This window comes from Pelophylax lessonae (genome assembly GCF_965119305.1).
Source record: "Pelophylax lessonae genome assembly, chromosome: 7".
Taxonomy (NCBI): Eukaryota; Metazoa; Chordata; class Amphibia; order Anura; family Ranidae; genus Pelophylax; species Pelophylax lessonae.
Genome location: NC_138774.1, coordinates 51748139 through 51773416, shown reverse-complemented (window position 1 = coordinate 51773416; position 25278 = coordinate 51748139). Strand labels below are relative to the sequence as shown.

General features: G+C 45.1%; 1 protein-coding gene across 3 annotated transcripts in view; it reads right to left on the bottom strand.

Moving 5' to 3' along the window:
• The window catches only part of AGPAT1 (1-acylglycerol-3-phosphate O-acyltransferase 1), a 136464-nt gene that overhangs the window by 27872 nt on the left and 83314 nt on the right, over window positions 1-25278 (bottom strand). For all 3 annotated transcript variants that reach the window (XM_082263880.1, XM_082263881.1, XM_082263879.1), the window contains exon 5: window positions 15007-15140. In XM_082263880.1, the coding sequence (XP_082120006.1) occupies window positions 15007-15140 (134 nt within the window). The remainder of the gene's footprint in view (window positions 1-15006; window positions 15141-25278) is intronic.

The window sequence follows — 25278 nt, the reverse complement described above, 5'->3', positions numbered from 1 at the left end:
CGGACCCTTGACTGACATTTTTGACACTTTTGGGGATACCAGTGACATTACTACAGTAATCGGTGCTATGCATATGCACTGTTGCTGTAAAAATGACACTGGCAGGGAAGGGGTTCATTTTTAGGCTCCGTTCACATGTAGGCGTTTTGGGGAGTTTTTCTGCCCTAGGATCAGCTCTTTAAACGCCCAACAAGACAAATCCTATTCATTTCAATGGCCCCTGTTCACATCTGAGCGTTTTGGCGTCGTGAGCAAAACGCCCAACGCTCAAAAAAGTACATGAGCTTCTTTTTGGGCAGATTACAGGCGTTTTCCATTGGTCTCTATTCAATCTAAAAACGCCTGCACAAACAACGCCTGTAAAAACGCCTGTAAAACGCCTGCAAAAATGCCCATAAAAACGCCTGAAAAAACGCCTGTAATAGCAACGCCAAGATGTGAACGTAGCCTTATTGGAGAGGGAGGGGTTAATGTATGCCTGGTGCTTACTGATGTGTGTGTATGCTGAACCCCGCAATCTGACCCTGCCTGTCACTTAGGAGATCCACCCGCTTGTGTTTACACAAGCAGGCGGATCTCCACACTCGATTCCCCGACGATCGGGGAAGAGCAGCGGCGATTCGCCGCCGCTCCTCCCCTGGCCCGAATCCCACTGTGACTGAATACAGCGGGGGCGAGCCTCCGAGAGAGGGGATTGTCTGGTGACGTAGGTCTACGTCGCCAGACGATAACGAACCACTTTGCAGCAGTACAGTCAACGTGACTGGTCAGCAAGTGGTTAAACCTCAAACAGTTATTTATTTTCTGAAAGCAGAGGCCCTGTAGAATAAAATAATACCAGTTGCAATATATATTACAACATGATAATTGTGCAACTGTCTTTATTTTCAGAAAAAACTACACCAAAATTAATATTATTATTATTATTATTTTTTTTTTTTTTACATAAACACATAATACCTCTTTTTTTTGGAAAAAATGATAAAAGATGCGGTTGCATCGGGTACATAGATAACAAACACGTCAAGCCCTAAAATTGCAGGCTGCAAACTGTAGTAGTCAAAGTTGTCCATAACTGACGCTTGAAAAGCCTTTACAGGTGATAAGTATGAATTATGTCCCTAGTATTATTGCTCTCAGTGAGACAATCATGGCGATACCCAAGGCCCCTTTCACACGATCGGACTGATCAGGTCTGCCTGTCCGTTTTTCAGGAGGACCTGATTGGGCCACCCATTCTCCTCTATGGGGAGGTCGATGTCCCCTGACACCCATCTGTCATCCGATCCAACAAGATCCGCCTAAAACAGATGGATGGCGATACGTTCCCCATCCATCCAGCGGGTCAGATTGGATGAAAACGGACATGCTGCTCCCCCCCCCCCCGCCTTCATGTTATGGAGATGGGAAAGGGGGAGGTGTTCTGTAGTTCTTTCTGAAAAGTAGACCTGGACAGGGCTGCCAACTCAAACTAGATGTTGGAGACGAAGCATTTCTGGTAGATCAGAAGGTATTTCCCTGTGCTTGGCCTGTACAGAAACAGGGAAATGTGTATGTTTGGCTCAGATGTGCACTTTAAAAATATATATTTTTGAAGAATAAACTTTATTAGTTTTGTGTCTCAGTAACACGGCTTTTTTCAGCGGAAACGTGGGGGGGACGAAGTTCTGGCACCTCCAGCGCTGAATGTATGTAATGGCAAGGTGTGCTGCAGGGTCTATTGATACTGGCTGCTGGTGGATCTATTGTCACTGGAGGGGATATATTTTTGCACGGCGGTTTATTGTTGCTGGGGAGGTCTATTGTTGCTGGTGGGGATCTATTGTTGTTGGGGGGTCTATTATTGCTGGCGGGGGGATCTATTGTTGTTGGGGGGTCTATTGTTGCTGGCGGGTGGATATGTTGCTGCTTGAGAGGTCTATTGTTTCTGGTGGGGGATCTAATGTTGCTGGGGAGGTCTATTGTTGCTGGCGGGGGATCCATTGTTGCTGGGAGGTCTATTGTTGCTGGTGGGGGATCTATTGTTGCTGGCGGGGGATCTGTTGTTGCTGGGGAGGTCTATTGTTGCTGGTGGGGGATCTACGGTTGCTGGGGGTGGTTCTTATGGTGCTGGGGGGTAAGCTGTTTCTAGGAAGAATCTAATGTTGAGGGAGGGGTCTATTGTTGTTGGCTGCTGAAGGGTCTATTGATGCTGACTGCGGGGAGATCTGATGTTGCTGCTGGGGGTCTATTGTTGCTGGGGGGTATATTGTTTGAAGTGGTGCCTTGTTACTTGGGGGATCTATTGTTGCTGGCTGCAGGGGGACCTATGTTACTGCTTTTCTTGTTATCGTTGAATAATCACATTCAAATTGTACCGGCGTCCATAGCCAATGGTCGGCTGTCTTTTAATGACTCAGCTGTCATTACAAGGAGCGGGAGGGGACGTCTTCCGTGGCTCACCTGAGTCTCCCGCCCCACCGGGAGACCCGGGCAACCAGCCTGCACGGCTCCTGAAGACCCGATCAAAGCCGCATTTGGCTCTGATCAGGTCTCCATGTAAAAAACCCGGAAGTGATGTCATGACACCATCACTTCTGGGTACTCGGCGCCAAATTAAAAAAAATGCATTTTATTTCTATTTTGCACTGGAAGGGTTGTTTTATAAGGCGAGGGTTTACAAACACTTCAAGGCCCCTTTCACACTTGTGCGACTTGTCCTGCGACTTGGGACTGCAAAGTTGCATGACAGGTCTTACTCTATGATTTCCAATGAGTACCGTTCATACAGTATCTCACAAAAGTGAGTACACCCCTCACATTTTTGTAAATATTTTATTATATCTTTTCATGTGACAACACTGAAGAAATGACACTTTACTACAATGTAAAGTAGTGAGTGTACAGCTTGTATAACAGTGTAAATTTGCTGTCCCCTCAAAATAACTCAACACACAGCCATTAATGTCTAAACCGCTGGCAACAAAAGTGAGTACACCCCTAAGTCAAAATGTCCAAATTGGGCCCAAAGTGTCAATATTTTGTGTGGCCACCATTATTTTCCAGCACTGCCTTAACCCTCTTGGGCATGGAGTTCACCAGAGCTTCACAGGTTGCCACTGGAGTCCTCTTCCACTCCTCCATGATGACATTACAGAGCTGGTGGATGTTAGAGACCTTGCGCTCCTTGACCTTCCATTTGAGGATGCCCCACAGATGCTCAATAGGGTTTAGGTCTGGAGACATGCTTGGCCAGTCCATCACCTTTAGTCTCAGCTTGTTTATCAACGCAGTGATCATCTTGGAGGTGTGTTTGTGGTCATTATCATGTTGGAATACTGTCCTGTGGTCCAGTCCCTAAAGGGAGGGCATCATGCTCTGCTTCAGTATGTCACAGTACATGTTGGCATTCATGGTTCCTCCAATGAACTGTAGCTCCCCAGTGCCGGCAGCACTCACGCAGCCCCAGACCATGACACTCCCACCACCATGCTTGACTGTAGGCAAGACACACTTGTCTTTGTACTCCTCACCTGGTTGCCACCACACAAGCTTGACACAATCTGAACCAAATAAGTTTATCTTGGTCTCATCAGACCACAGGACATGGTTCCAGTTATCCATGTCCTTAGTCTGCTTGTCTTCAGCAAACTGTTTGTGGGCTTTCTTGTGCATCATCTTAAGAAGAGGCTTCCTTCTGGGACGACAGCCATGCAGACCAATTTGATGCAGTGTGCAGAGTATGATCTGAGCACTGACAGGCTGACCCCTCACCCCTTCAACCTCTGCTGCAATTATGGCAGCCCTAATACATCTATTTCCCAAAGACAACCTCTGGATATGACACTGAGCACATGCACTCAACATCTTTGGTGGACCATGATAAGGCCTGTTCTGAGTGGAACCTGTCCTGTTAAGCCGCTGTATGGTCTTGGCCACCGCGCTGCAGCTCAGTTTCAGGGTCTTGGCAATCTTCCTATAGCCTAGGCCATCTTTATGTAGAGCAACAATTCTTTTTTTCAGATCCTCAGAGAGTTCTTTGCCATGAGGTGCCATGTTGAACTTCCAGTGACCAGTATGAGAGAGTGAGAGCGATAACACCAAATTTAACACACCTTCTCCCCATTCACACCTGAGACCTTGTAACACTAACGAGTCACATGACACCGGGGAGGGAAAATGGCTAATTGGGTCCAATTTGAACATTTTCATTTAGGGGTGTACTCACTTATGTTGCCAGCGGTTTAGACATTAATAGCTGTGTGTTGAGTTATTTTGAGGGGACAGCAAATTTACAATGTTATACAAGCTGTATACTCACTACTTTACATTGTAGCAAAGTGTCATTTCTTCAGTGTTGTCACATGAAAAGATATAATAAAATATTTACAAAAATGTGAGGGGTGTACTCACTTTTGTGAGATACTGTATCTGTGCGACTTCAAGTCGCAGCGACTTCAAAGTAGTTCCTGCACTTCTTTGGTCTGAACTTTGATACAACTTGAGGTCCATAGACCTCAAGATTACACAGGCATTGCTTCAAGTTGCGTTGAAGTCGTGCGCCAAAGTCGCACAAGTGTGAAAGGGGCCAAAGTGTATTTTTTTTAATGCGTTTAATTAAAATGCTTTACAGCTCATACAAAAACGCAAAACAAAACGCATGCAAAATCAGGTAAAGAAGCAGGCATTTTCTGTTTGTTTTTCATTGCTATCTGGTGTGGACAGCCACTAAAACCTGAGATCTTTGGTCTTGTATAGGTGTCAATGGGATGAGATGTTCAGGTAAAGGCCAGCCTATCATTAGCTGACATTACATTCTATATGATCATGTAGAATTCTTACATATGGACCTTGAGGGGTTAATAATACACACATTCACTGAGGCGGCCTGTATCCTCCAGAAAGGTATTTACTGTAGGTAACGTGGACTTCAGATTATTGTCACAGACGCCTGCACATGGTGGAGCAACCTTCCAAGGTGACAGTTTATGGCCTTAGGAGTTCCATGAAGAACAAATACCATTTTAGTATCTGCTGTAGAGAGCCTTTCCCTGGTTTTTGACAATACAAATACCAGGATTTTTATGTAAAAATTGATTGTTACTGGCAATAATCAAGTAGCTTCAGTCCCAGTTCACACTGGTGTGGGAACCACATGCGATTTTAACATGAATCGCACCGCATTCCTAGTCAAATCACATGCGATTCGTCAGCAGTGCGATTTGAGCCATTCATTCTGTATGGCTCAAATGGCACCGCATCCGCAACAAAATTGTGCAGGAGCCTTTTTCTTGTTGCACCAGAATTGAATCGCATAGGTGTGAACACCCATGTGATCCGATTCTGCAAATAGCACTGTGTTAGGCGAACCGATTTCAGAGTGTATAGAACCTAACCAATTGCGGAACGCCCACTGTACATTTACTGCGGTAGGGCGGTCACTCAGCACCAGATCATACTTCTGGCGGCCCTTCTGTCAGTCTCCTTGACCATTGCGGGAGGCTGGCGGCGATCGCAGCTGCCTTTCCCGCGGACTGGCTCCAACTGTGTCCAATCACAGTGGGAGTGCGGCTCTGGCGGCTCACCCCCTTGAGCTCTAACGCAAAATCACTTACACGTACGTGATTTTGGGCTTAACCTCCCTGGCGGTATGATTCTTTTGGATTTTATTTGCTGAAAGCGGTATCATTATTTTGCATGTAATTCTTGTTAATGAGCAGCCCAAACCAACTGTATACATTTATTATATATATATATATATATGTGTGTGTGTGTATATATATATATATATATATATATATATATATATATATATATATATATGTATATGTGTGTGTGTATATATATATATATATATATATACAGTGCCTTGTGAAAGTATTCGGCCCCCTTGAACTTTGCGACCTTTTGCCACATTTCAGGCTTCAAACATAAAGATATAAAACTGTAATTTTTTGTGAAGAATCAACAACAAGTGGGACACAATCATGAAGTGGAACAAAATTTATTGGATATTTCAAACATTTAAAAAAAATAAAAAACTGAAAAATTGGGCGTGCAAAATTATTCAGCACCCTTAAGTTAATACTTTGTAGCGCCACCCTTTGCTGCGATTACAGCTGTAAGTCGCTTGGGGTATGTCTCTATCAGTTTGTACATCGAGAGACTGAAATGTTTGCCCATTCCTCCTTGCAAAACAGCTCGAGCTCAGTGAGGTTGGATGGAGAGCGTTTGTGAACAGCAGTTTTCAGTTCTTTCCACAGATTCTTGATTGGATTCAGGTCTGGACTTTGACTTGGCCATTCTAACACCTGGATATGTTTATTTGTGAACCATTCCATTGTAGATTTTGCTTTATGTTTTGGATCATTGTCTTGTTGGAAGACAAATCTCCGTCCCAGTCTCAGGTCTTTTGCAGACTCCATCAGGTTTTCTTCCAGAATGGTCCTGTATTTGGCTCCATCCATCTTCCCATCAATTTTAACCATCTTCCCTGTCCCTGCTGAAGAAAAGCAGGCCCAAACCACGATGCTGCCACCACCATGTTTGACAGTGGGGATGGTGCGTTCAGAATGATGAGCTGTGTTGCTTTTACGCCAAACATAAAGTTTTGCATTGTTGCCAAAAAGTTTGATTTTAGTTTCATCTGACCAGAGCTTCTTCTTCCACATGTTTGGTGTGTCTCCCAGGTGGCTTGTGGCAAACTTTAAACAACACTTTTTATGGATATCTTTAAGAAATGGCTTTCTTCTTGCCACTCTTCCATAAAGGCCAGATTTGTGCAGTATACGACTGATTGTTGTCCTATGGACAGAGTCTCCCACCTCAGCTGTAGATCTCTGCAGTTCATCCAGAGTGATCATGGGCCTCTTGGCTGCATCTCTGATCAGTCTTCTCCTTGTATGAGCTGAAAGTTTACAGGGACGGCCAGGTCTTCGTAGATTTGCAGTGGTCTGATACTCCTTCCATTTCAATATTATTGCTTGCACAGTGCTCCTTGGGATGTTTAAAGCTTGGGAAATCTTTTTGTATCCAAATCTGGCTTTAACCACCTCCCACCCGGCCATAGTATATATACGGCCGGGCGGGAGTCTCGTCCTTCTGAATGGACGTTCCGGAACGTCCTTCAGAAGGAGAGAGATCGCGCCGCCGCGGGCACGTGCATCGGCGCGATCTCGATGTGCCTGTGTCCCTCGGACACAGAGCGACATCATTCGGCAGGAGGGCCCTGTGATTGGCCCTCCTGATCACATGACGGCTGTGTCCAATCACAGCCGTCATGTAATGTAAATAGAGCCGTTGTAACGGCTTCGATCTCTTCTCCTCACTGACAGATCCTGTCAGTGAGGAGAAGATCAGAGGATCGGTGCTGCTGCGGGGGTGATCAGTGAGTATTTCTAATTACTCACTGATCACAGGGGGGGTCTGTGCTGGTAATCAGAACATTGATTACCAGTGCAGCCCTGGGGGGGAGGGGTGCCACTAAGCCACCAGGGATGCCCACCCATGACCACCAGGGATGCCCACTATGGCCACCAGGGATGGCAAGCAGGGCTCAGAGAGCCCCCCAGTGCCCTCCCTATCAGTGTTGCCCACCAATGGCATCTATCAGTGCTGCCCACCAGTGCCATTATTGCCATCTATCAGTGCCGCCCACCAGTGCCCATTATTGCCCACCAGTGCTGCCTATCAGTGCCCATCAGTGCCCCCCATCAGTGCCGATCAGTGCCACCCATGAGTGCCGATCAGTGCCGATCATTGCTGCTTAACAGTGCCACTATCAGTGCCCATCAGTGCCGCCAATCAGTGCCCATCAGTGCTGCCTATCGGTGCCCATCAGCGCTGCCTATCAGTGCCCACCAATGCTGCATATCAGTGCTATCTATCAGTGCCACATATCAGTGCCCATCAGTGCTGCATATCAGTGCTACCTATCAGTGCCCATCAGTGCTGCATATCAGTGCCACCCCATCAGTGCCACCCCATCAGTGCCACCCCATCAGTGTCTCCTCATCAGTGCCTGTTAGTGGGGCATCATCAGTGCTCATCAGTGCAGGAAAAAAACATATCTATTTACAAAATTTTATAACCTAAACAAAAAAACTTTTTTTTTTTTTTCAAACTTTTCAGTCTTTTTTTATTTGTGCACAAAAAAAGAAAAAACCTGACGGTGATCAAATACCACCAAAAGAAAGCTCTATTTGTGGGGAAAAAATGACACAAATTTGGTTTAGGTACAGCGTTGCATGACCGCGCAATTGTCATTCAAATTGCAACAGCGCTAAAGGCTGAAAATTGGTCTGGGAAGGAAGGGGGTTTAAGTGCCCTGTATTGAGGTGGTTAAACTTCTCCACAACAGTATCTCGGAGCTGCCTGGTGTGTTCCTTGTTCTTCGTGATGCTCTCTGCGCTTTAAACGGACCTCTGAGACTATCACAGTGCAGGTGCATTTATACAGAGACTTGATTACACACAGGTGGATTCTATTTATCATCATTAGTCATTTAGGTCAACATTGGATCATTCAGAGATCCTCACTGAACTTCTGGAGAGAGTTTGCTGCACTGAAAGTAAACGGGCTGAATAATTTTGCACGCCCAATTTTTCAGTTTTTTATTTGTTAACAAAGTTTGAAATATCCAATAAATTTTGTTCCACTTCATGATTGTGTCCCACTTGTTGTTGATTCTTCACAAAAAATTACAGTTTTATATCTTTATGTTTGAAGCCTGAAACGTGGCAAAAGGTCGCAAAGGTCAAGGGGGCCGAATACTTTCACAAGGCACTGTATATATATATATATATATATATATATACACACACACATATACACATATAAGGCACTGTATATATATATATATATATATATATATATAATAAATGTATACAGTTGGTTTGGGCTGCTCATTCACAAGAATTACGTATATATATATATATATATATATAAAAAGTACAGTAAAACTGCAGGAAAGGGCACTGGGGGGCAAACTAATATGATTATTTTTTATTTTGAACTGTATCAGTGTGTTTGGTGTGTTTTTACATTTGAATTTGCCGCCGGTTCCACCCCCCTGCGAACGTCACGTCGCAGGAGACGGAAGCCGGGGCACGGAGACGATCGAGAGGAAGATCCGCCGCGAGACACCGCCGGGACACATCGCTGGATCCCGGTGACAAGGTAAGTAACCCTGCTTACAGGATCCAGCAATGCTTCTGGCGGTACCCCGAGTGTGGCTCGGGTTTACCGCTTTTGGCTCTGAAATTTAACCCCGAGCCACGCTCTGGAATACCGCTAGGAAGGTTAAGGGTCACCCTGCCGCAGTATATGTATGGTGGGCGGTCCTTAAGTGGTTAAGTATGACTGCTCATTGTTGTACTACACCCTCCCATGCAAACCGCCATACAGTGTCTCACAAAAGTGAGTACACCCCCCCCCCCCCCACACACACACATATTTGTAAATATTTTATTCTATCTTTTCATGTGACAACACTGAATAAATGACACTTTGCTACAATGTAAAGTAGTGAGTGTACAGCTTGTATAACAGTGTAAATTTGCTGTCCCTTCAAAATAACTCAACACACAGCTATTAATGTCTGAACCCCTGGCAACAAAAGTGAGTACACCCCTAAGAAAAATGTCCAAATTGGGCCCAAAGTGTCAATATTTTGCGTGGCCACCATTATTTTCCAGCACTGCCTTAACCCTCTTGGGCATGGAGTTCACCAGAGCTTCACAGGTTGCCACTGGAGTCCTTTTCTAATCCTCCATGATAACATCACTGAGCTGGTGGATGTTAGAGACCTTGCGCTCCTCCACCTTCCTTTTGAGGATGTTCCACAGATGCTTAATAGGGTTAAATATTGCACTATGTATTTTTCCTTTATTCTGAGTGATTTATCAAATTGGAAGTCACATGGCATTGCACTTAGGCATTACATGTATCCTCCTAAAAACAAAATCTGAAGCTTCTGCTTGTCCACCCAATTTTTGACACCCTATATGAGGCTTGTTCATAGGAAAACAATGGCGGGGAATTGTAATTTTAGAATTTTAGAATTTTTTATGGTAAAACAGCCACAAGTGTGGAAAAGAGGTGTCACTGAGACCTGAAAGACTCCATCCCTGAAACTCCAAGACTATAATGAATGTTCTCAGGTTGGATTTAAGTACCGAATTCCCTAGAAACAGGATGGTGTGTAGTAAGGTGTCATCGGTTGGAAGCACACTACCCTCAAGGAGCTTACAGTTATGCCTCGTTTCCACTGAGTGGTACGGTTCGGTTCAGTACGGTACACCTTGCGTTTCCACTGCCAATAGTACCCTTTCATGATAGGCGTGGTGTAGCAGGAAGGGAAGACAGCGCAGCACCTTCTAAGTGCAGCAAGACATTTATTGAAGTATGTGCAGCAGTATTACACTCACATTTAGTCGGTGAATAAGATGCAGTTAGTCAAGTAATGTTGATCATCAGGAGCATCACTGGAGCGGGTCCTGGTGGTGGAGGCAGTGGATCCCGGTGAGAGCGGCAGGGGGTTCCTCCGTGTGTACAGGGATGGCCTCGGTGGTGTCCGTGGGCTCCTCATCAACTGGTGGAACGCTGGCACTCGTGGGTCCTGGGATCCTGAAGTCACTCCTGGCGGTGATGCGGGATGCTACGGCTCCTTCCTCAGGCCGCCAGTTGAAGAGGAGCCCACGGACACCACCGAGGCCATCCCTGTACACACGGAGGAACCCCCTGCCGCTCTCACCGGGATCCACTGCCTCCACCACCAGGACCCGCTCCAGTGATGCTCCTGATGATCAACATTACTTGACTAACTGCATCTTATTCACCGACTAAATGTGAGTGTAATACTGCTGCACATACTTCAATAAATGTCTTGCTGCACTTAGAAGGCGCTGCACTGTCTTCCCTCTTGTCTCCCCCCAGAGATCTCTTCTGTCTCTTCCGCCGGCAGCCGCTACAGTGGACAGCTACCCCCTGAACTGTTTGGGGGTCCCCCCATCCCTGGTGTTTCCCTTCTCCCTTCTCCACCTCCCCCGGGTCCCAGGACCAGACTTTTTTTTTTAGACCTCTTCTTGCGCCAATTCACCACCAAACCATTGTGGTGTAGCAGGAAAGCTGTGATAGACGATTCTCTGTCAACCAATCAAAGTTCTGCAGAGTGTAGCTCCACCCTGTTGGTACGGTACTAATGTGCTTGGTACCCCAACAAAAGGGTACCAAAAAGTGGTACGGTACGGTTTGGAATTAGGGTACCATTCATAATGGAAACTGCATAAATAACGTACCGTACCGAACCAAACCGTACCAGAAAGCTCAGTGGAAACGACCCATAAGGTCCCTAACTCACATTCACATACTAGGGCCAATTTAGACATGAGCCAGTTTGCCTACAAGCATGTCTTTGGAGTGTAGGAGGAAACTGGAGTGCCTGGAGGAACATGCAAACTCCAGGCAGGTAGTGTCATGGTTGGGATTTGAACCAGCCACCCTTTTGCTGCTAGGTAAAAGTGCAAACTGCTACACCACTGTGTCACCCCACCTGCTGGTGGTGGTCCCATCCTATCGTTACTTGTGATTACAAACGTCACTTTGTGGATTGAACACATGCACGTTGATATTGAACTTATGAGCACATTTTTTGATTTTTTTGGACTTTTTGTTTTTCTTCTATTTTTTTATTATTATAAATGTCTGGTTACACCATTCTAATTATATGAGTCCCATTGCCCAATTGATTGTTATATTGGAATAATTGTTTTAAGCACATAGAGGGATTCTTATGAACAAGCGCAGGGTTTTCTTTGTATAATATTGTATCTTAGTTGAAGGTCACTATTGCAACGGTTGCTGTTGTTCTATCTTTATCTTTTTCTTTTTTTCTGCCCTTTGATTATTAGTACAGATACCAGGATTGTCCCTATCACGTTTTGTACATAGCAGCGCATAAGTATATACACTTAGGACATACAGTGTCTCACAAAAGTGAGTACACCCCTCACGTTTTTGTAAATATTTTATTATATCTTTTCATGTGACAACACAGAAGAAATTACATTTTGCTACAATGTAAAGTAGTGAGTGTACAGCTTGTATAAGTGCCGGCTCACACTAAGGCTCCATTCACACCTGGGCGTTTTTGAGTGTTTTTTAGCTACAAAAACGCTCAAAAAAAACGTTCCAAAATGCCCAACAAGTAAAACCCCATTCATTTAAATGGTCCCTGTTCACATCTGAGCGTTTTGCAAAACGCCTGTAGCTGAAAAAAGTACATGAGCTTCTTTTTGGGCTGATTACCAGCGTTTTTGATAGATGTCAATGCATGCCTCCAAAAACGCCTGAAAAAAACGCCTGAAAATCGCGGTAAAAACCGTGGTAAAATCGCGGTAAAAACGCGGTAAAACGCTACGCTCAAGTGTGAATGCAGCCTAATACGACTTGTCAGGCGACTTGGTCAGCCTGACAAGTCACGCACCATTGCGTCCCATAGTGTAGTACAGGAACGGTTCTAATAGGAGCGACACAAGTCTCTCCGACTTAGAAAAAGGGTCTTGTACTACTTTCGGGGCGACCTGGAGCGACTTGCATAGACATTAATTTTATGAAGTCTGTGCAAGTCGTGCCGAAATCGAGGTGCACGGGACTTCACAGGTCACCCCCTAAGTCGGATCGCCGTAGTGTGAACCGAGTCTAACAGTGTAAATTTGCTGTCTCCTCAAAATAACTCAACACACAGCCATTAATGTCTAAACCACTGACATCAAAGGTGAGTACACCCCTAAGTAAAAATGTCCAAAATGGGCCCAAAGTGTCAATATTTTGTGTGGCCACCATTATTTTCCAGTACTGCCTTAACCCTCTTGGGCATGGAGTTCACCAGAGCGTCACAGGTTACCACTGGAGTCCTTTTCTAATCCTCCATGATGACATCACTGAGCTGGTGGATGTTAGAGACCTTGCGCTCCTCCACCTTCCATTTGAGGATGCCCTACGGATGCTCAGTAGGGTTTAGGTCTGGAGAAATGCTTGGCCAGTCCTTTACCTTTACCCTCAGCTTGTTTAGGAAGGCAGTGGTCATCTTGGAGGTGTGTTTGGGGTCGTTCTCATGTTGGAATACTGCCCTGCAGCCCAGTCTCTGAAGGGAGGGGATCATGCTCTGCTTCAGTATGTCACAGTACATGTTGGCATTCATGGTTCCCTCAATGAACTGTAGCTCCCCAGTGCTGGCAGCACTTATGCAGCCCCAGACTATGATGCTCCCACCACCATGCTTGACTGTAGGCAAGACACACTTGTCTTTGTATTCCTCATCTGGTTGCCGCCACACACGCTTGACACCATCTAAAACCAAATAAGTTTATCTTGGTCTCATCAGACCACAGGACATGGTTCCAGTAATCCATGTCCTTAGTCTGCTTGTCTTCAGCAAACTATTTGATGGCTTTCTTGTGCATCATCTTTAGAAGAGGCTTCCTTCTGGGATGACAGCCATGCAGACCAATTTGATGCAGTGTGCGGCGTATGGTCTGAGCACTGACAGGCTGACCCCCCACCCCTCCAACCTCTGCAGCAATGCTGGAAGCACTCATACGTCTATTTCCCAAAGACAACCTCTGGATATGACGCTGAGCACGTGTACTCAACTCCTTTGGTCGACCAAGGTGAGGCCTGTTCTGAGTGGAACCTGTCCTGTTAAACCGCTGTATGGTCTTGGCCACCATGCTGCAGCTCAGTTTCAGGATCTTGGCAATCTTAGAGCCTAGGCCATCTTTATGTAGAGCAACAATTCTTTTTTTTAGATCCTCAGAGATTTCTTTGCCATGAGGTGCCATGTTGAACTTTGAATGACCAGTATGAGAGAGTGAGAGCGATAACACCAAATTTAACACACCTTCTCCCCAATCACACCAGAGACCTTGTAACACTAACAGGTCACATGACACCGGGGAGGGAAAATGGCTAATTGGGACCAATTTGGACATTTTCACTTAGGGGTGTACTCACTTTTGTTGCCAGCAGTTTAGACATTAATGGCTGTGCGTTAAGATATTTTGAGGGGACAGCAAATTTACACTGTTATACAAGCTGTACACTCACTACTTTACATTGTAGCAAAATGTCATTTCTTCAGGGCCGGTTCACATTATTGCGAGTGCGGCGATCGCATGTAATTCGCAGCGCACTGCTCCTTCATTACATGCGATCGGATGTGCGGATGCAAATTCAGCCATACACTTTGTATGGCTGAAATTCGCACTGCACTCGCACAAAAGACGTACAGGACCCTTTTTTCCAGCCGCATCAGGATCGGATTGCACAGTGGTTCACACTTGTGCGATCCGATCCTGTGCGAACTGTCAGATCGCACTGCGATATGCGATCAAACTGGGGGTGTCGTTAACATTTAATTGACACCCCCTACGTATCGTATATGGCAGTGTGAACTGCCAGATGTGCGTTTGCGTTGCAGGAACAGGCAGCCTTCCCGCATCGCACAAGTGTGACCCGGAACTCAGTGTTGTCACATGAAAATATTTACAAAAATGTGAGGGGTGTACTCACTTTTGTGAGATACTGTATGGGTGTGATGATGTCAGGAACAGTCCACCACACAAGACTGCTAGAACACAGGGGGGGGGGGGGCAGGAGCCACAGGGACCAGGGGACCAGTCTTGTGCAGGGAGGATCAGAAGACTAGTCAGGTATATCTCCGTTCTCCAATCCCGTAGACAAAAACGAGCGGTTAAACCCATGCAGTGTTTTTATGCCCAGAAATGGGCTTTAATGTTACACCCGCCACCAGATAGGGTGCAAAAAACAGACACATGAAGTCCCCAAAACCCAGGAGGCTCAACTGTGCAAGTAGTGGCTTCAGCTCAGAAGCTAAGCTCTGCCCCACCAGCTTCCATGCCTTATTACTGGTCCATAATTTTGACCAATTGGGAGGAGCAGGAGACAGTAGGGGTTGGGCCAGAGCTTGACTTTTTGCACTGAAGTCATGGATCTAGTCTCTCTTACCCAGCAGATCCAGAGAACTCTGGTGATTTGACACGACCACATACGGCTCCTTAATGTTGAAGTTCTCCCAGCCTCGGACCTCGATCTTTATCCCATAGAGATATTTAATATGCAGGAGCATGAATCGCAGCACCCTGGAACACAGAGGACAGATCCCGTTATTGTATCTCATTACTGCTTTCTGAGCTTTTGCTATAGAACTGTATGTAACTGTCACTGGAAACATTTGATGTATGTCTGTTTTCTTGTTTGAACTTTCACAGCACCAGGGAAGATGACGGAGGGATATTACCAATAATGAGGACCTTTCAGTAACTTTACAAGTCTGCATGAATAATTTCCTGACATGTCACAATATACAGCAATAATATCATTTTTCAGAAAAGCTCCACCTTTCATCATTAACCACTTTAAGATCGGGCCTATTTTTGACACTTGGTGTTAACAAGCTAAAATATTTTTTTTTTTGGTAGAAAACTATTTAGAACCCCCAAACATTATATATATATTTTTAGCAGAGACCCTAGAGAATAAAATGGAGATCGTTGCAATATTTTATCACATCGTATTTGCGCAGCGGTCTTCCAAACGCAATTTTTTTGGAAAAAATTCACTTTTTTGAATTAAAAAATAAGAAAACAGTAAAGTTAGCCCAATTTTTTTCCATAATGTGAAAGATAATGTTACGCAGAGTAAATAGATACCCAACATGCCATGCTTCAAAATTACGCACGCTCGCGGAATGGCGACAAACTTTCGTACTTAAAAATCCCCATAGGCGACAATTTAAACATTTCTACAGATTACTAGTTTACAGTTACAGAGGAGGTCTAGGGCTAGAATTATTGCTCTCACTCTAACGATCGCAGCAATACCTCGCACGTGTGGTTTGAACATATGTGGGAGGGACTACCGTATTCTTTTGCTTCTGTGCGCAAGCTGACGGGGACAGGGCACTTTAATTTTTTTTTTTCCTATTTATTATTTTTACACAGTTTTTTAAAAAAAAAAAAATGTTTGATCATTTTTATTCCTATTACAAGGAATGTAAACATCCCTTGTAATATAAATAAGCACGAGAGGACCTCTTTAACCACTTGCCGACCGCTCACTCGAGCTCTACTGCGGCAAAGTGGTTAGTTCCCGTCCAGCGACGTAGACCTACGTCGCTGGACTCCTCCCCTTGTGGGCGGCGCACGCGCGCCGCCGGAGGCTCGCTCTCGCTGTGTTCAGTCACAGCGGGAGTCGGGCCAGGGGAGGAGTGGGGGTGATCGTCGGGGAATCGAGTTTGGAGATCCGCCCGCTTGTGTAAACAAAGCGGACGGATCTCCTAAGTGACAGACAGTGACAGATTGCAGGGTTCAGCATAGCTGAACATCCGATCTGTCCTTGTGTCACTCAGTCCCCTCCCCCCACACACGTCAGTAAGCACCAGGCATACATTAACCCCTCCCTCTCCAATAAAATTAACCCCTTCCCTGCCAGTGTCATTTTTACAGTAACAGTGAATATGTATAGCACTGATTACTGCAGTAATGTCACTGGTACCCCCAAAAGTGTCAAAAATGTCAGTCAAGGGTCCGATCTGTCCGCCGCAATGTTGCAGTCCCGCAAAAAAAATCGCAGATCGCCGCCATTACTCTTTAAAAAAAAAACACCAAAAATGACAGAAATCTTTCCCTTAGTTAGTAAACGCAATAACTTTTGCGCAAACCAATCAAAATACGCTTATTATGATTTTTTTTTACCAAACATGGGTAGCAGAAAACAAATTGGCCAAAAATTAGAAAAAAATTAGATTTTTACATTTTTTTGGGGGGGAATTTCATATAAAAAAATGTGAAAAATATTGTAATTTTTTCAAAATGTACTATTTTTTTGTTTATAGCGCAAAAAGTAAAAACCGCACAGGTGATCAAATACCACCAAAAGAAATCTCTGTTTGTAGGAAAAAAAGGACGTAAATTTTGTTTGGGTACGGCGTCGCACGACTGCGCAATTGTCCGTTAAAGTCGCACAGTGCCGAATCGCAAAAAGTGGCCTGGACGTAAGACAGCAAAATCCTCCGGTGGTAAAGTGGTTAAAGTGAGGTCTGGTGTCAAAAAGACCTCACATCTCACATCTACACTAAATAAGAAAAAAAAAAAAGTGTTGAAAAAAAATCGGCCCTTTAAACCGGTTGCTAGGCAACGACGTTTGACATCACTCCGGTCCTCCGCTGTCAGCAGGGAAAACAGCCGTGACGTGGCGAGGGTGCACCTCTTCCGCCAAACCGTATGGGTGATCCCACGGCAAATCCGCCACTAGGACCACCCTTATCTGAAATCCGATTGCCCGCTGTTTTCAAAAATACCGGGGTTATGGTGGTTATCTGCTGCCATAATTCCGGTATTTAGTGTCAAAGACCGATGTAAAACTGCGGCGGGCGTTCGGTAAGTGGTTAATTTATTGTCCTTGATAAACAGTCCAGTGACTTTGCCTAGGCTGAGATGATGCTCTCAGTCTGCTGCAGGCAGGAAGAAGCATTTCCCCAGTCTCCTTTGCCCTCAGCGACGATTCTGATGTCTCTTTCTGGCACATCACTCCGTTGGAAATTCTGAAGAATCATTTGATATTCTTCCCAAATTCCACAAGCTATGTGCCAGAAAGAGACATCAGAATCGTCACTTTCCGTACCTGATGACGAATTTTCCCACCAATCACTATCGCTCAGTTCTTCAAGTAACTCCGTTTCGCTGTCGCTGTTTTCCAGTTCGTCTAAAAGCGATTTTGTGCAAAAAGAACGCTTTTTGGACGCCATGGTCGTTCTCTATTTTTCAGGCACAAAGCACTGGAAAAGCAGAGGCAGGGCCCTGGGAAAGTCACCAGGTGAAATCCTGTGGTGAAATGGCAATGATACAGTGTAATCCGTTAGAGCCGGTTCACACTATTACGACTTGTCAGGCGACTTGGTCAGCCTGCCAAGACGCGCACCGTCGCTCCCATTGAGTAGTACAGGACTGGTTCTAATAGGAGCGACACAAGTCGCTCCGACTTAGAAAAAGGGTCCTGTACTACCTAGAAGAGCTTCATATCATATTTGATGCAAAAAAGCCTGCCGGTTTACACTATAGCGTGTGCGGCGATCGCATGTAATATCGGAGCGCACTGCTCCTTCATTACATGTGATCAGATGTGCAGTGCAAATTCAGCCATACACTTTGTATGGCTAAATTCGCACTGCACCCGCACAAAAGTCGCACATGACCCTTTTTTTTCAGCCGCATCAGGATCGGATCGCACGGTGGTTCACACTTGTGCGATCCGATCCTGTGCGAACTGTCAGATCGCACTGCGATATGCGATCAAACTGGGGGTGTCGTTAACATTTAATTGACACCCCCAGCGTATCGCATATGGCAGTGTGAACTGCCAAGGGTGCGTTTGCGATGCGGGAACAGGCTGCGAATTCGCAGCCTTCCCGCATCGCACAAGTGTGACCCAGCACTGAATACCGTGGCATTTTGTGAGTCGCTACAGCTATTGTTTTTATTTTACAATAAATTTGTCTGCACTTAGAGCGCTTTTCTTTTTGTCTTTTTCTGCTTCAGAGTCTTCCTCACTTCTGAGAAGAGCTGCTCAGTGCCATTGGACATCCAGATTTGGGACTTTTATTAATTATCTACTGGTATTTATTTTATATAGAAGTCCCCTTTTTTTTTTTTCCTTTTTCTTTGAGATTTCCCACTCCCCTTCCCCATCCCCAGTCTGGTAGTTTTGCATTCACCCTTCATATGCCAGTGGTTTTTTAGCGCTCTACATTTGTGTGTTTTCTTGTACTACTTCGGGGCGACCTGGAGCGACTTGCATAGACATTCATTTTATGAAGTCCGTGCAAGTCGCGCCGAAGTCGCGGTGCACACGACTTCACAGGTCGCCCCCCAAGTCGGAGCGACGTAGTGTGAACCGGCTCTTAGGATCACAGCTTTGTATCATGTCATTTAGTGTATTTACATTTTTGAATTTTCTGCCGTTTCCACCCCCCCCTGCGTCGCAACGCTCGCAGAGAAGGGAACCGGAAGACAGGTGCCGGCATCGGCCGAGCACACAGCGGGAGGAGGGCGGGAGGACGACGGAGGACGGCGGGGGGAGGACGGCGGGAGGACGACAAGAGGACGGCGGGGGGAGGACGGTGGGAGGACGACAGGAGGACGGCGGGAGGACGGAGGGGGGAGGACGGTGGGAGGACGACAGGAGGACGGCGGGAGGACGGAGGGGGGATGGCGGGAGGAAGGCGGGAGGACGGAGGGGGGAGGACGGCGGGAGGACGACAGGAGGACGGCGGGGGGAGGACGGTGGGAGGACGGCGGGAGGACGGAGGGGGGAGGACGGTGGGAGGACGGCGGGAGGACGGAGGGGGGAGGACGGCCGGGGGGGAGGACGGCGGGAGGACAACGGGAGGACGGCGGGAGGACGGTGGGAGGAAGGCGGGAGGAAGGAGGGGGGAGGAAGGCGGGAGGACGGAGGGGGGAGGACGGCGGGAGGAAGGCAGGAGGACGGAGGGGGGAGGACGGCAGGAGGACGGTGGGAGGAAGGCGGGAGGACAGAGGGGGGAGGACGGCGGGAGGAAGGCGGGAGGACGGAGGCGGGAGGACGGCGGGGGATCGCAGGTAAAGGTGAGTTTTAAAATGTAAAACTACAGATTTCCATGCAAAACAACTTACCGCTTTTAGCACAGAAATCCTGACATAATCAGACCGCCAGGGAGGTTAATACTAGGAAATCTTACACTTACACATTACTTATAATAATGCGTTTCTTTAGTTCAATATATAGAAGCGAGTCACATGCCTCAAATCTTTATTATTTCACACAGACCCATCAATCCACAAACCACATACAATCCACTCACCCCCCAGATGGTTCATATGCTATGAAAATTGTTCATTATGCGGTACCGCAGTAGTTCCAGGACCCCAGATGTAAAGTCATCTACCCGAGGGTGTAAATCAAAATGGTTAGGCCACCCATAGAGTATAAACCATCTGATGGGGGAATCTCAAGCCATTCTGTAATGATTTTTCTCCTGAGATTTAAAGTAGAACTATAGGCAAAACTTTTATTCTCATTTTAGATAGAAAAAGGGAGGGTTATAACCCCTGCCAGATTTTTTTTTCGCCATCTGTGTCCCATTGCAGAGATTTCCCTTCACTTCCTGTCCCATAGCCAAACAGGAAATGAGAGGAAATTCCTGCTTATTAACCACTTAAGGACCACCCCACATACATATACTGCAACAGGGCGACCCTTAAGCGCAAAATTACGTACCTGTACATGATTCAGATCTTCAGCTTTAGGGCGCGTGCGGGGAGCCCCACTTCCACTGTGATTGGACACAGACTCAATGTCCACCAGCACCCAACGATTAGATAGGTAGAACAGCAATCTGCCTATGTAAACAAGGCAGATCCCCATTCTGTCAGTAAGGAAGACATAAGGAACCTGTGTTCCTGCAAAGCGGGACAGGGATCAATGCCTTCCCCTAGTGCAAGCACCTCCCCCACAGTGAGAAAACACAGGCTAGGCACACAGTTAACCCTTTGCTCTCCCTGATGTTAACACCCTTCCCAGCTAGTGTCATTAGTACAGTGACAGTGTATATTTTCAGCACTGATCACTGTATTGGTGTCACTGGTCCCCAAAGAAGTGTCAAAAGTGTTTGACTCTCCGCCTCAATATTGCAATCCCGCCATAAGTCGCTGACCATTGCCATTACTAGTAAAAAATAAATATTAATATTCCATAGTTTGTAGACGCTATAACTTTGCGCAAACCAATCAATATACACTTATTGGCATTTTTTTACAAAAACATGTAACCGAATACATATTGGCCTAAATTCATGAAAAAATTCGATTTTTTACATTTTTTATTGGGTATGTTTTATAGCAGAAAGTGAAAAAATATTTTCCCAGAATTGTCGCTCTTTTTTTGTTTATAGCGCAAAAAATAAAAATCGCACAGGTGATCAAATACCACCAAAAGAAAGCTCTACTTGTGGGGAAAAAATTCTATTTTGGTACACCGTCGCATGACCGCACAATTGTCCGTTAAAATAATGCAGTGCCAAATCACAAAAAAATAACCTGGTCATTAAGGGGGAAAATCTTCCAGTCCAGAAGTGTTATATGGCAGTTGAGCGGTCATGCGACGCTGTACACAAATAAAATTGTTCTTTTTTTCCCCACAAATAGAGACTTCTTTCGGTGATATTTGACCACCACTGCGCTTTTTATTTTTTGCGCTATAAACAAAAAAAAGAATGACAATTTTGAAGAAAAAATGTAGAAGGGTCATTTTCTACAAGTCTGTTGAACATGTTCTATTTTGTTGGTTTATTGCTTTGACTTGAAAAGATTGTACTTTTTATTACTTTAGTAACATATCCGTCTCCTGTAGAAAATGACCCTTCTTGAACAACCCCCCCCCCGGATGTTGAAACACATCGGGGTGCATTTCCACACCTTTTTATGTAGTGTGGTTATTTGGGGATATATATGTATCCACCTATGTGATCAATGTATACTGATGACCTACCTGTTTTTAACCTTTGCATCTGTTTTTCATTATTATGTACAATAAAGTTTTTGTATTTTCTATTTTGTGGTGTGAAAATTCCACCATTATACACTTTACTCGCATCTCCTGGAGGGATGTGACAACACACATATGGGGCATTTGTCAAATGTCTGGCATAACTACATTTCTTCCCTTGAAAAAGTCACGTGATCTGTGACGCAACGCGTCGGGGGGGACTTGGTGACGTCACTTCCGGTTACGGCCGAAACCGGAAGTCCCCGCAGCTTACACCGTTATTTGCGGCAAGTGCACGATTTGTCTACAGTAAATGTGAGTTTTATTCTTGTTTTTTTTTTTGGCAATAAAGTATTTACATACTTCACCATGGAAGTCTACTTTATATTTTTCTGATACCTATGAGATGAGAAATTATCGTGGGGATTTGTATGACATCGAGTACCCCATCCAAAGGAAAGGATATCGAGGGACCCTCTAAGTATTAAACTCCTACCCTCAAGAAGAGAAGGAGATAAAGAGGAACCTACCATCCTGTGATATCCCAGTGGTTGTATATAAAAAAAAGCGCCAATTTTGGTGTAATGTGAGGTGAGCGGCCATTGCACCTATATGTTGTTCTCTGGAGTCTCTGCTCACCCTGCATGATCACTATTCTGGATATTACCACAATCACAGAGATTTTTTTGGATTAGCATCACCAGTCACAGTGTATAAGTAGTATTTATGGTCACGGAGAAGGATCCACACCCCCCTCTTGTGTTTGCACAGAATATTGCACTAAGACTTTTTATATGAATTTTATAGTGGACTTTTTGATTTTCATCTGGCGCTTTATGTGATTTTATATATATTTCACTTCACTTGATATATATTTATATATACACTCTTATTGATCATCTATCTATTTTTTTTATTATAGTGGCACTTTGATTCAATATCACTTTATTCACCCTGTGGATATCTTTTTGTGAGATCACCTATTTATTTATTCATATATTGATTTTTTTGCAATTTGCACTTTGGTCTTTCATTTTGATTTGTCTTTTCACCCATGAACATGCAGTATATGACATCTAGATATCTATATTTTTTTTAAATCAGTGCCAATTCATTCCATAGATCTCTAAATTTCTTCATACATTTAGGCCAATATGTATTCTGCCACATATTTTTGATCACAAAAATCCCAATAAGCGTATATTGATTGGTTTACGGGAACGTTATAGCGTCTACAAACTATGGGATATATTTATGGATTTTTTTTTTTTTTTTTTTAACACTAGTAATGGTAGCAATCAGTGACTTCTAGCGGGACTGCAATATTGCGGCGGACAATCGGATACTAACTGATATTTCTGACGCTTTGCGGGACCAGTGACACTAATACAGTGATCAGTGCTATACATATGCGCTGTCCCTGTACTAATGACGCTGGCTGGGAAGGGGTTAACATCAGGGGTGATCAAAGGGTTAAATATGTGCCTAGCTGGTGTTTTTATGTATTGTATTTTACTAAGGGAAGGGATGGATTTTATTCCCTGCTCAACAGGAACACGGAATTCATCCCTTCCCCATTGTCAGGACAGAGATCTGCCTTGATTACATAGGCAGATCCCGGTTCTGTGTTGTATACCAACGATCGGCCGGTTCCGGAGGAAATTGAGTGTCCGACACCCGCAGATCAGTTTCTGCTATAAAGAATCACACAGAAGTGGGCTGTTGGTTGCGCGTGTGCGCCCCCTGCAGGCGGAAGTGCAGGATCACGGATACATAGGCAGATCCTTGTTCTGTGTTGTATACCGACGATCAGCGGGTGCCGGAGGACACTGAGTGCCCGACACCCGCAGATCAGTTTCTGCTATAAAGAATCACACAGAAGTGGGCTGTTGGTTGCGCGCGTGCGCCCCCTGCAGGCAGAAGTGCAGGATCACGGATACATAGGCAGATCCCGGTTCTGTGTTGTATACCGACGATCAGCGGGTGCCGGAGGACATTGAGTGCTGACACCCGCAGATCAGTTTCTACTATAAAGAATCACACAGAAGTGGGTTGTTGGTGGCGCGCGTGCGCCCCCTGTAGGCGGACGTTCAGGATCACGGATACATAGGCAGATCCCGATTCTGTGTTTTATACCGATGATCGGCGGGTGCCGGAGGACATTGAGTGCCCAACACCCGCAGATCAGTTTCTGCTATAAAGAATCACACAGAAGTGGGTTGTTGGTGGCGCGCGTGCGCTCCCCGGCAGGCGGAAGTGCAGGATCACGGATACATAGGCAGATCCCGGTTCTGTGTTGTATACCGACGATCGGTGGGTGCCGGAGGACATTGAGTGCCCGACACCCGCAGATCAGTTTCTGCTATAAAGAATCACACAGAAGTGGGCTGTTGGTGGCGTGCGTGCGCCCCCTGTAGGCGGAAGTTCAGGATCACGGATACATAGGCAGATCCGGGTTCTGTGTTTTATACCGATGATCGGCGGGTGCCGGAGGACATTGAGTGCCCGACACCCACAGATCAGTTTCTGCTATAAAGAATCACACAGAAGTGGGCTGTTGGTGGCGCGCACGCGTGCGCCCCCTGCAGGCGGAAGTTCAGGATCACGTATATATATATATATATATATATATATATATATACGTGATCCTGAGCAGAGCTGCTACCCTGTAGCAGTAAAACTGCTATAGAGCGGTCAGCAAGTGGTTAAATGAAAATAGTTTGTTCTGGTATCTTTCGAGGAAATTATTCTTGTTTGATCCTTCGTATAATTTGGAATGAATTGTCATGATCAGCTCTCGAAAGCTGTGTACTAATAATCAGATTATCGGACGAGCGCGGTATTTTTTGGCTGATTTTCTGATCGTGTGTACTAGGCTTAACCCTTGCAGTGCAGAGGTAATTCCGCTTCATAGAGCATTATACCTTTCCTCTGAGTTTAGCTTTGAGCTGTAAAAAATAAAACAAATGCAGCCATCATATTTAATGACTAGCAAAGTAGAATAGAGACATGGAAATAATGAAGATAAAAAAAAGGTTAGTTTAGGGTGCCTTTTTTATTTTTTTACATTTGAGTGTTTTTTTTTTTTTTTTGGGCGAAGTACCTATTTTTTTCCCGAACATATTACTTTTTCATTCTTGGGTTTAGATACACTTTAATTCATAACAAACTAGCGTGTCCCATGAAATCGGTGACAGGCCTGCAGGAGAGGGGAGTAATGAAGACGGCTGATTCAGGTTAATGAGCACCTGCAGAGAGAATATACGGAAACGGCAAATCATTAGCACACACATTGAGTCTCAGGAAAGGCTGGACGCTGCAGAAATAACAATCCATAATTTGGTGTAGGTGGGGGATGCTCTGTGGGGAATTGGAGAACGGAAACCACAAAGCAGGGACAATGTCAGACGTAAGTCGTGGAACAACGGAAGGGCCAGAGGTTAAGCGAATTCTAAAATAAGGTATAAGACTTGTGGAGGCAAAGGCAGGAGAGTAATAAACCAGACATGAACAACAGAAAGCTACTCTACTACAAGAAATAAAAAAATAAAAAAGATAAAAAAGAAAAAAAAAACATAAAAAAAGAAAAAAAAACATTAAAAAAAGGGAAAAAAATATTAAAATGAAACAACAGCGACTCATCACTAGCAGGAGCTTGTAGTAAAACCTTTAGGGCTCTTTCACACAGTAAGTCCGTTG